Genomic DNA, 12,761 nt, shown 5'->3' with positions numbered 1-12,761 from the left:
TGCCGAGCAACAAGCGTCCAAATTTCTGTTAGCTTGAAAATTTAAATAGCTAAATATCTCAAAAAGCGTAATAGCTAGCATGATGAAACTAAAATATGTTTTAGTACAACGCGTCTCGGGTTTGTCAATGTTGTAATGATGTCTGTACGATAAACCATTGCCTAGCAACAAGTGTCCAAAATAAAATTGAAAGTTAAATATCTAAAAAAAACGAAATAATTAGCACGATGAGGTTGTACGGTCCTTTAGTGCCACTCGGGCCGAGTGTTTATACATTTGAACGATGTCTCTACGATAAAGTTCGGCCGTGCAATAAACGTCCAAATTTTCATCTTTTTTTTTGCTTTATGGCATCTAGCGTTGCCACGGTAACACTTTTGACTGAGAAAAGTAATGCCCAACGATGTATGCCATGCATGGGGCGCATTAATGGACGAAAAAAGCGTGTGGAATAATATTAAGAAAAGGGAAACCTTTTCTATATACTATATCACCTTAATTTTCATGTTTTTCTTTGTCTTTTCGGGCGTGTTTTATTTTTGGGAGGTTTTTGTTTCCACATCAGAGCGGGGTCATGCTGTACACCCGCTGCTGCGCAGTGGGAGTTTTGCAACTTAACTTGTTAGCAAAATGCTAGCAACATTACCCTTTGGGCCATTCTGGACGATTGCAATATGCAATATGCGTCTATTATTATATGCATAATAATAGACGTCACCACGTTGAGTGAAACGTTCATCTTTACACATGTTACTTGTTTCATATCCAATTCTCATGAATTCCAAAGTAAACAAGTAGCTAAACTTTTCACTTTGAAAAGAGTATTTTTTCTCTATACATAAAATTTGTATTATTGTTATATATTTGAGTTTTTATTTCACTATGAAAAAAGTATAGTTTTGTTATGATTTTGCTTTAGGGACAACAATGAAATAGAAATAAAACAATCCAGATTTGACTGAAGGGTAAATAAACTTAAAGCTTTAATTTTAAACAACAATGTTGACATTTGAACATATTAAGTCAGTCGATTAAAAAGAACCTCATTGATCGTAGCTGGTCAGTTTCCCTCTTTAATTTCCCCTAAACAAAATCTAAAAGTCTATATTTAAACCACATCTTGATGTACATAAAGCACATGTATGTAAAAGCTCAGAAGCCACATGATTTTATTCGGTACACCAGGTATAGGTAAGTGGACACTGTGGTCCAAGGAGCATGTTAGTGGGTTCTAAAGCTGATCTGGATACAGGAAGGGTATCTAACATTGTGAGATAGAACAATCAACACACCTTGGTAACCTCTAACATGTTCCTATAAATATCTCCAATTCTCTAAATCAATATCATAGGAACATCTTCCTAGAACATTTCATCACTGTATTTTATAGTGTACAGTTATGGAGAAATTTATGAAAGTGAAAATCACACTTTTTCTGATAGTAAGATTATGTGTTTGGGTCAAAATATTTAGTGGCTATACTGATTTCTCATACAGAACTACATGACGTTCACTGAGTGAAAAGGAGAATAAGAAACTGTTACTGTTCACATGATGAAAAGTAGATTACCACTGAAGGTGTTGAGGTGATTCTGATTGTCATAAATTCTTGTGTTTCGCGGCTGGCGCAAAAACACAACATCTCCAACTTCTAATAGCAAAGCGACACCATTAGCTGGACTAGCATACCCTGAAGTCTGATGTCCCCAAGCCATAACAACCTGGTCTCCATTCTTGAACAGCGCAGCAGCACTAGCATGTGAAGGATGTCCATGTCCACCAATGTAGAACTCAAAGTGGTAGGTTCCTCTCACCGGTGCTGTGAAAAACCCTGGGGAGCATTTACATTTATTTCTTTTTAAGTCCATTATAAAGATCAAGAATGAACAGCCACCTTTATATTAACCAAACCCAATCCCACAACCACATTTGTGATTTGCACAAAAATTATACAATGACTAAAGTTACGTTCAGATTGCAAATCACATCTGTTATTCAAGCAAAGCAGTATCTCATCCTCCTGACTCATTATTTACATTTCATATTGCAAGTGTTCAGAGATAATTTGTTGGTCCTTGCTGATATTTTCTAATCGTCATGGTTACTATGGTAATGTATACACACAGGGGCTCATTTACGCAATTTTCAAAAATCTGAAAATATTAGCATAGAAATCACCTCTTTCCTGAACACTCACTCTGGATTAACAAATACTGCGTAAAATTAACTCAGAATGAATTATAAAGTGTAAATTCATAGCTCAGTGGGTTGTGCAGGGACCATGTAGAGAGACTACTGCCCTTGTGCAGGCAGCGCAGGTTCCTGGCCATTTGCTCTTTACTCTATGTCTTCCTCCTTATCTCCACTCATTTTCTGTCTGCTTACTTCATTGCAAATACTTCTGTGGCAGGTTGGAGAGGTGGATGGGACACGCACCTGTGTCCCATCCACCTGCCTGCCTTATAAGGCGGAGCCGGACAGCAGCGAGGGGGTCGGAGGAGCTGCTGTCAGGCTGGGATGCTTGTGCACATGTGGGTGATTATTGAATAAAACGGTTCTGCACTCTGTGTCTCTCCGTCCTTCGGTCGGGCCCCCGTGGCACGCACCCTGCCACAACTTCATTTTGCTTTTTATAGTAAGATAGGGAAAAGACAGGGACCATAAATGCATTGAAAAGCCGGGAAAGAGGTGACTAACACGATTAGTGACACGTCATCTGTTACAGACATTGAAAATAAAACATTTATGATCATATGTTAGTTAATAACTTATTATTTTATTATTTTTAATATCATTAGGGGCATGTCTGGGCCCCTAATGATGGGGCCTAGACAGGCCCTCAATCATGGGTATGTGAACAGTTTAAGTCCCAACTCATCCTGAAATTTCATAAATGAGGCATATAGTAAGGATGTAGACAAAAGAAATGGCTTTACCTCCGTCACACATGGTTATGTGCAGCAGTGTTGGAAACTCTCCAAGTTACAAGACATTGCTAGTGACTAAGGAAACGACTGCATACTGCAGATTAGGAATCTATCCAGGCACAGGTTTCAAAATGGAAGAACTGAATCGATATTTCTCAAGCCTGAATTCCCCAAACTGTTCTTTGGACCTGAGAATCCCCTCAGGTCCTTCTCTCTCCTCAGTTTCTACCAACAACTGTTTGATGTTTTGGGTACTCTGCTTAGTTTACTCTGCAGCTTTATTGTGACAAGTAGGGGAGAGGTCAGATTTTCACAGATGACACAAAGAGCTTCTGTTCACTGACTTACTTGCCAGAGACCACAACTCCACGAGCCACTCCACAAAATCTTTCTTTCCTTAACTCCTAGTTGTGGTCATGTGGGTTAGATTTAAAAGATACATGATTTGGGTCAGAAAAAATAGAAATGATTTTGGTTTGGCATTAAGGGATCAGGGCTCCCTTAATGTGATGTGAATATTAGAGATAAGTCACAACCAAACCACTTGATTGGGAGCTGTGAACATATCTACTGCACATTTTTTCATGAGATTATACAAGCCAAAATAATTAAATCAACAAGTTATTGTTAAAATATGTGATTTTGATGCATAAATATGATTACCTGTGTTTGGGTTATAGGCATTTCCAACATTTGTAACAACCTCTCTGAAGATCAGGTTCGTTTCTGTGTTAAATGGTCCAAGAGTTGCTGAGCCAGAAGCGAACAAAGACGCTGAGAAAGCCACTCGTTTCACTGAGAGAGAAAAACACAAGTGTTAGATTACAGTGAACGATGTACAAGTTGTATCAATACTGATCTAATTTTGGAAATCACAAACCTTTTCCTTCTCTTGTCAGAGCGTTCACATGGTTTTCTGTTGTGTTTGCTCTGGATTTAATGGTGAGAAGTTCAGCTGCCTGTTCTGCTAGCTTAGCTGCCTGTTCTGCCAGCTTAGCTGCCTGCTCTAAAACATCAAAAACAACATCAGAATTAACAGTTTGACAAAGTCACAGCAAAATGCTGGAAGGATCACATGGACTCTAGACTTTAAACTATTTACACAGAAGATGTAGTGGAAAATCCTGGTCCCCCTACATAAACTAAGTTTCTATATGTATCACCGTTTCCAATTGGACTGAAGAAAAATAATGCCAAGAGTCAGATCCGTCTGATGTTCCGTTCAAATACTGCAGAGGTTTTTATTGCATAAAAACAATTAGTACCAACCACAGGGGAATTAACCATTCGAATGGACAACTCTAAAATCTTTCATCGAGTCCTCCTTATATACTCTCAAAGGGCCTGGGGGCCACACCCCTCAGTTTTATTGATTATCATGATTACAACCCATATTCTTCCATTGTTTCCCTCACGTATATTTTATCCGAGGAACAAGAAACAACCTTTCATTTTTTTAAACTTTAACCACCCTCCCCTGCACCTTTTCTCAACAACAGGTGTCCTTTCCCAGAATCTCGTGTCTTTCCTTAGAATCTTGAGAAATTTGTGCACACAAGGGGAGGATCCCCCGAGTGACACTTGTTATTACACATTTTGGTGTGGGCAATCTCTAGACACCTGTTCTGAGAAATGACGCCCTCTATACCCAGAAAAAGGGGAGATAACTTTGCACACCGAGAGCGGAGCTCCGCGGTCAGGAAGCCGCGTGTGCTTTCTTCCAATTTGAGCCCAAGACAGGCAGGCTTTTACACCATACAACATTCCTTTGCATTGAGCAGAGTTGCAGAGATTCTTTACGGTCACCAAAGCTTTAAAAGGAACCCTGCCTATTAAGACATGTAGGTCAGACGGTGGCACTTGCTGGCCCCCATACAGTGTTTTGACTGCTCAACGAGATAATCCAGAGGATAAACATGTCATCTGTTCAGCCATTTCAATTTTTTCATTTCTCAGCAGGTGCCACCGTCTGACGTCACTACCCAGAATGCATTGCGGTGTAAACAACAATGGCGACCTACGAGTTAAATTATATTTTCAAATTTTATAAAAACGAAGACATCAAAAAGGTTTTTTATATCACATTGTTATAATTGATACCAACATTTATCTTTTAAGACCTACATGTCTTAATAGCCAGGGTTCCTTTTAAGAAACAACAATGATTATATAAAACTGTTAATCTTTTCTAATACAAAAGAGGTACAGATAGAGAGAAAGACATACACACACTGAGACAGAGAGGAAGAGAGAGACACACAGCCAGCTTTCATGTCGCTACACAGCGTCTTTCAAGGCCAAAGTTAGCACAGAACAGCAGAGTTAGAAACTTTTCGAAGTTAGACTTTAGCATTTAGCAAAAGATATGGATCTTTCTACTAGAAAGAGTTGAAAGTCTGGATCTCAGGTTTTGTGGCTGCAAAACATAACAAGAACTTGACCTTTCACCTCTGTGCATCACAATTGCTATGAGGTGTTTGAGCAAATGCCACGTTTGGTTTTCACACATAGAACTGTGCTTTCTGGTCAAGCATGTCCACTTCGGTAGAATGAAGGACTACAAACTGCTTGGAAATGGATACATAAACAATCACACTACTCATGAACATTTAAGAGTCTGGTAATGACAAAGAATAGTATTTGCACTCCTTATTGAAACAAAATCTAGGCCTGGTCACAGACAGGAGTAGATTTCATTTGTACAATTGAAAAGTTGAAAGTTGAAGCATGTATATTTTGGGATGTGACAGGTGTGCTGCTAAGGATTTTGGGCGTCATTTAAAAAAAAATAATTTATACAGGGCCCCCAACACAATGGTTACATTTTTTGATGCTATTTTACATACAATTATGTATTTGAATGGTATTTTTAACCATCATTACCATATTTGTGACTACTAAATATACAGCACATACCTTGGTACTGTTGATTCAGCTCCGTATTTTGAGACTCCAGTTGATAAATCTTATCTGCCTGTACTGTAAAACACACACACACACACACACACACACACACACACACACACACACACACACACACACACACAAAATTGATTCTCTCCTTCAAAACGATACACACAGCTGTCATATATCTCTTACAGAATATTATTCATTTAGCTTATTTCTTCATACATTTTGGAGTTTGAATGTTGCTCCATGAGGGAACCTGTGTCATTGTGTTTTCTGTAATGTGCATTAACAAATATATTGAAATCCTGTTTGTGTAGATTGAGCACACAATTATATTGAAATATTCGAAACTTAAGACATCCAATAAAGCTGAGCCTTTAATCTTTTGTCACAAAACCAATAAATCATGTTTCAAGACACTGGTTTCTTCACAAAGTAGCCTGTTGAATAACCCCTCTACAGTCTGAAAGGCTGTCTGCTGCTGTCAGCCATTCACACTATGGGGGAATGTTAAAAACGACGTGTGTGAATAAGTCGTTACATTCCCTGCTCCAGCCAGAAGGAGCAGGGTGAGTATAGAGTTTAACACTCACACACCTTCAGGACCCCTCTTGGCAAAAATATAAAAAAATTAACCAGAGGGTGTTAGACATGATTTTGTTATGATTTAAAGCATGATAATCAGGGGACCTGAAAAATGTCCCCTGTTGGCTTGAGGTCCACTGTTTGTGAGTGTGACAATGCCGAGGTCCACTGTTGAATAGGTAGGCAAGTGTACACACACACAGACCTTCACATTTTGTTTGGTAGGAAAAAGTCCCTCTCTTAACACACCCAAATACTCCAGACCAGCAAACACTAAACAATCTCTGCTTTAACAGTTACTGATGTTCAGTTAAATTTATTTGATCAGCAGCATCTGGATGCAACTTACTTGTGTAATACTTGGCTATTCCTAAGTAAAGTTTTCATTATGAATTGTGTATACCACACAGAATCATACCTTTATGCAAGAATCTCATCTCAACCTTCAGTCCAGCCAACATGCCGCTCATCTCTCTCAGCACTGCATGGATATCCTCCGTACGTGTTTGTTGTTGGCCAGAGACATTTCCTGCTTCTCCTCCTGTCGACTCAGTTTGTCTTAAACTTTCTCCAAGTTCATTGTCAGACTCTGCTTGAATCTGAGCTGCAGAGAGAGAGCAGATCAGCAGCAGCAATGGAAGAAACATGGTTATGATGTTGTCAGAGTGTGTAAACCCAACCTTAAATAGGATTTCATTCTGTAATTAATCAACCAAGATGAATCAATTATTACCTCAATTATTACCTGATCCTATTTCCTTTACCATGAAATGGGGCAGATGATAAGAATTGACAGTTTGGACTTGTGAATTCTGTTGAAACAAAATTAAATGAAAGTCATAAGTGTCTACAGTATCTTGCCTCCTTTTCAAAGTTTGAATATTTACTGCTTCTTTATCTTGAGCAATAACATTATTAAGTTTCGCAATCGTGTGTCCCTGTTTCCTTCTCCTGGCTTTTATTTCTGAAGTGCTTCCTGGTGCAGGGTTGTCCTGACTGAAATCAGGACAGACAATTGGGGCAAAGCAAGGTTGTACACTGCATATCACATTCACCCATTCAGAAACACATTTATACAGCTCTTTCTTAATGTATAAGGATTGTTGAAGAATATTATCAGAACCAGTTCAGAAGTCCGCTGTGGTGCAGTGAGTTTTATTCAGTTAGCCGGTGGTGAGCAGACCTACGCAGAGCGTGTCTGGGTTGGTGTGCTAACCCAGAGCGGTTGGAATCATGACTTTTTACACAGTAAGTTCAAAGCACAAAAGGCAGGAATAAACAAGCCAAGTGAGAGACAAAACAATTTACAGTCAGATGTGATCTGTGGCCAAATGCCGTTATCGGGCATTTGGCATGACTGTCACTAAGTTGTAAATTACCCCATAGGGTGTTCTCGTGATTCAAGTCTGTGGCCAAATGAGTTGGTATTAACATATCAGTCAGTCAGGAACTTCGTCATATGGCATTCCCGGGGTTCCAGTGTTTGTTGAAGCGAGTTCCAAGGTGTCGGCCCTGCAGGGGGTAGGAAGTTGGAATTTCAGGTCAGCCACGGTGTCACAATGCCTCATCAGGATCTATGCAGTTACATCTAATGAGCACGCACACAGACTCACCCCTCCTAATGTCTTGACCTCATCTATTGTCATGGTTTCCCAGTTTAGATAGGTTTTTTACTTTAACTCACTCCTGTCTTTCCAGATCCTGCCACCCTAATCAGCCAGAAATCCACTGATTCCCTTCACCTGTGCTTCCCCAGCCCAGCTCCACACCTGGTTTCCCTCATCAGCAGTTCCCCTCATATACCGGCCCATTTCCACCTTTCTGTTGCCAGATTGTCGAGTGTTTATGCCTCGCTTTGCAGCGTTCCTGATTTCTGTCCTGTTTCTGCCTGCCTGCCTGCGACCCTGCGACCCTGCATGACTCCCGGTTTATGGATTTTTGCCTGCCCCTTTGGACATGTTTGCCTGATCTGCCTGTCTGCCCGGTTTGACCCCTGCCTGTCTTTGACCAGTATTAAAGCCTCTTGGACTCTGATTCTGCCTGGTGTTGTGCATTTGGGTTCTCTGTCCTGTCTGAGCCGTGACATCTATACAGTTATAGGGGGAAGGTGTTTTCATGACTATGACAAAGACATTTTCTGTCCTCATGGAGAAACTCATTCATCAGATTATGAGCTAAAATGAGGAAACTATCTGTATTGTTTACCTCCAAACACAACAGTCAGTCACCTCATAAAAAAGGTTAAATACAGTGATTTTTTTTTGTCCCCAAATAGACTTCAGGCAAGAATGTTTGTTGGAAACATCAAGACAGTGCCAGAGCCCACTGGTATGGCAGTGGCTTGTATGACATCAAGTCAGCTTTTCATACTGAGCTAAACACAGAAAATCATTCATGAAATGATTTATTTATCTACAAGGAAGGAGCGTTCTGGGGGAGAAGTGGAAGGGTCTGAATAAAATGCATATTGCGGGGTCTTGATCCTGGCTGGAGTCAAAGGATAAACTAGCAGCAAATGTGCGATGCAGAAAGAGGCTATATTTCATGCCACAGTGTCTCTGGAGACATTTTATCTTTTCTCTAGAGTAATCTAATGTGATAATTGTGAGAGAAACTGGCAGATATTAGAACATATCAGAACATAACTTCCATTACTCTATAACCCCGGCAATAATGTCACAGTATATGAAAGGCCAGTGGCATTCAGGGGTCATGGTCCAGAGAAGAATCAGGGTATCAAAATGTGCGTCTCCATCCTGCGACAACAAGCATTACTTTTCTCTTTCAAAAGTGTTACCGTGGCGACGCTAGGCGCCAAAAAAGCGCGCCCCCCCTTCATCTGATTGGCTCAGACAGAAAAAACTTTGCGCCTCAAGCCCCATAATACGGTTTGACGTACATGCACGAAAATCGGTACACACCTGTATCATGGCACAACTTAAAGAAAAGTCTCTTGGCGTCATGCCCGAAACCGAACAGGAAGTCGGCCATTTTGAATTAATTGTGTAATTTTGGCGCAATTTATGCCATTCCTTCGGCAATTAATACGGCCCGAACCGTAACGTGCACCCAGGTGTGTTATACATCAAAGTGTCCGTCTCCATCCTGCGACTAAGTGCATTACTTTTCTCTTTCAAAAGTGTTACCGTGGCGACGCTAGAAGCCAAAAAGCGCCCCCGCCCTTCATCTGATTGGTCCATATTTGATAGTTCTCCAAAAGCCACCAAATTTTGCATGCAAGACAGACTTGGCGATAAATTTGATATTTCATGGTTTACATTAATGGGCGTGGCCTAACGGCTCAACAGCGCCCCCTAGAAAACTTTTCTCTGCCATAACTTTTGAATGGTTTGACATAAAGAGTCGTGGTTGGTGTCATGGGACTCGGTATTAAGTCCTTGACCTTCATTGGCCTGAATTAGCCCCGCCCCTTCTTCTGATTGGTTGTCCCTTTTTTCTGCTATAACTTTTGAATGGTTTGACATAGAGAGTCGTGGGTGGTGTCATCAGATTCTGTATGGAGTCCTTGACCTTCATTGGCCTGAATTAGCCCCGCCCCTTCTTCTGATTGGTTGTCCCTTTTTTCTGCTATAACTTTTGAATGGTTTAACATAGGAAGTCGTGGGTGGTGTCATTTCTGATATGCTTATGGGGGGCGGTGGCCGTGAGTGCGAGGGCCCGTTCATCGCTGCTTGCAGCTTTAATTATTATTAAAACTCAATGAAAAAATCTGTCAATTGAAACTATTGTGTGTTATATACAGTTCTTTCCAATGTTCAGTAAAATCAAAGACTTTAAACCTTGTTTTAAGGTTTTATTATTTTATTCTAAACCTATATAGTGTATATTTATATAGATTTACATAAAATTTGTATTTTCTATATATTGATATAATATTTATGCAATATTTATATTTTCTATACTTATATGGATAATTATGTAGTAAAAGGGATTTTTACATAGTATTTATATAGACTATATTTATATGGATATTGTGTAGATATAATAATAGCGTTATAAAGAGTGAGAGAGAGAGTTATAAAGAGGTAGGAACTAGGAAAAAGTGTAAACTTCTTCCTACTCCTTTTTCAAATCTATGTGCATATGAAGATGTTACTGTTTAGTTTTATTTTTAGTTTTTTATATACATGTTCGAAATAAATTCATTCATTCATTAATTCATTCATTTTATTGAAAATGAGTGAATAATCCTCAATGAACCATGATCTGAGAGAAATAAAGAACACCATTGCTCTAAATAAGCATTGATATTGATCTAAGAGTCCGTAGGTCAACCCTTTCCGTTATGGTCATTTCTCAGCAACAGCAACAATGCTCCGAGGTCAACTTGACACGGGGCATGTTAAATTTCCAAAAAGCGTTGGAAACCAAGAAAAGCCCAATAAACATTCCTAAAATATAATTATTTAATCTTTTACAAAACGTTTCATTTTAAAAAGAAATCTTGCTGCCTGGATTGTTGGCTCACCTATTGGCACACCACGAGGATGTATTTTATCCCCTTGATATCAGCCACGGACCTGTTACTGGAATAATTTTTTTTAGGTGGTGTGATGAGTCATGGCTTCAAAGTGTGAGTTATAATCAGTTCTCGAGTTGTAAAAGAATAAATCAGGGGGGTGGTGGATTTTATCATATGGGGACAGATAATTTGTGCTGATTACAAATAATATAATATATTACATATAATAGCAGTGACCAAAACACCTGCAGAAATACTGCAGGAATGACATAGCAGCCGTTAAATGCAGCCTTCTGTAAGCTTTAAATATCCACTGGGCTTACATCAAATACATCAAAACACAACAATAAAAACAGTTTTCTGAACTTATCAATATGACTCTGTCCTTCACAGGATAAGTAAAATGGATCACTGCAAAAACTCACAATCTTGACAAGAATATTTGTCTTATTTCTAGTTAAAATGTCTCATTTTAGTAAAAAAATCTCATTACACTTAAAACAAGACTCATCACTGGAAAAAACAACAATTTTCACCTGTTCAAAGTAGATTTTCACTTGAAATAAGTAGAAAAATCTGCCAGTGGAACAAGATTTTATTGCTTGTAATGAGAAGATAAATCTTGTCCAACTGGCAGATTTTTCTACTTATTTCAAGTGAAAATTTACTTGAAACAGGTGAAAATTGTCAAATAAGTTATTTTTCTGGTGTTATTTTTCTGGTGATGACTCTAAATGTTGAAATAGCAGTAAAACCACATTCATTGATGAAATGACATAAGGGATGGAAAGGGGGGATGGCAGTTTTACAGGGGGGATGATTTGGACAGTTTTTATTTCAGGGGGGATGCCATCCCCCTGTTTGATTTTTACAGTGAGGACCAGTTTCTTCACAAAAACAGGAGTTTTCAGAAATAGGGCAAACACGTGCAGTGCGTGTAACGTGAGAGGATGTGAAAGCCTGTCGGTGTGTAAAACACTGAGAGTTTGATAAAGAAGTCTATCGTTTTAAATTAGGTCAGCGTCTGTACAAGTAAGTAGTGTTGAACGACCATAAAGTATATAGATAACGTAACATAAAGTAATAAAGAAAAATTCTGTGTGTGCTTCCTCAATAAACCTTCAATAGTTTCATGTCTCCTCACTGATTTTCTGACATTTAAAAACAAAGACGAGTGCTAATTTATAAAGAGATATGTCAAAGAAGTGCTGCTTTCACTGTACTTGTAATTGAATAAACATCTGTAAAAACACTAAACTTTAAAACTTGTAAAAACACAGACAAGTAAACCTTTACTCCTTTCAAATTTGTGAAAAATCCAATGGGTACAGATAAAACCTTGTTCATACATTGAGTAATATAATAGATCATCATCACAACTTTCTCAGCAGCAAACAGAAAACAAGTTTGAAAAAGTTCAAAACTAAAATCACATCAAAATGCAATATTGTTGAAAAAATGCCATCTTCTGATTTTAAATTTCTGCCTATAGCTTTTTAAAGCTCCGTCTGTATCGTTTGGTTACTTTGTAAGCTTGGTTCTCTGAGTGAAGAGACTATCTCTCCACTCCGTTACATATTTCTGTCATGGTTTCCCAATGTAGATAGGTTTTTTTACTTTAACTCACTCCCCTGTCTTTCCAGATCCTGCCACCCTAATCAGCCATAAATCCACTTATTCCCTTCACCTGTGCTTCCCCACCCAGCTCCACACCTGGTTTCCCTCATCAGCAGTTCCCCTTATATACCGGCCCTTTTCCACCTTTCTGTTGCCAGATTGTCGAGTGTTTATGCCTCGCTTTGCAGCGTTCCTGATTTCTGTCCTGTTTCTGCCTGCCTGCCTGCCTGCCTACCTGC

General features: G+C 39.1%; 1 protein-coding gene across 1 annotated transcript; it reads right to left on the bottom strand.

Moving 5' to 3' along the window:
* Positions 1 to 959: 959 nt before the first annotated feature.
* Positions 960 to 7,065, bottom strand: LOC133425271 (complement C1q-like protein 4). Its single transcript, XM_061716027.1, has 5 exons — positions 6,841 to 7,065; positions 5,844 to 5,906; positions 3,808 to 3,933; positions 3,591 to 3,722; positions 960 to 1,831 (listed from the first exon to the last, which is right to left on the bottom strand). Exons 1-5 carry the CDS (start codon positions 6,890 to 6,892, stop codon positions 1,548 to 1,550), a joined length of 657 nt encoding a protein of 218 aa, XP_061572011.1. The 5' UTR covers positions 6,893 to 7,065; the 3' UTR covers positions 960 to 1,547.
* Between the last annotated feature and the right edge of the window lie 5,696 nt (positions 7,066 to 12,761).

The sequence above is a fragment of the Cololabis saira genome, chromosome 24, assembly GCF_033807715.1.
Source record: "Cololabis saira isolate AMF1-May2022 chromosome 24, fColSai1.1, whole genome shotgun sequence".
In the NCBI taxonomy this organism is placed as follows: domain Eukaryota; kingdom Metazoa; phylum Chordata; class Actinopteri; order Beloniformes; family Belonidae; genus Cololabis; species Cololabis saira.
Note: the sequence above shows the minus strand (reverse complement) of the source record. Positions and strands in the feature narration are given on the sequence as shown.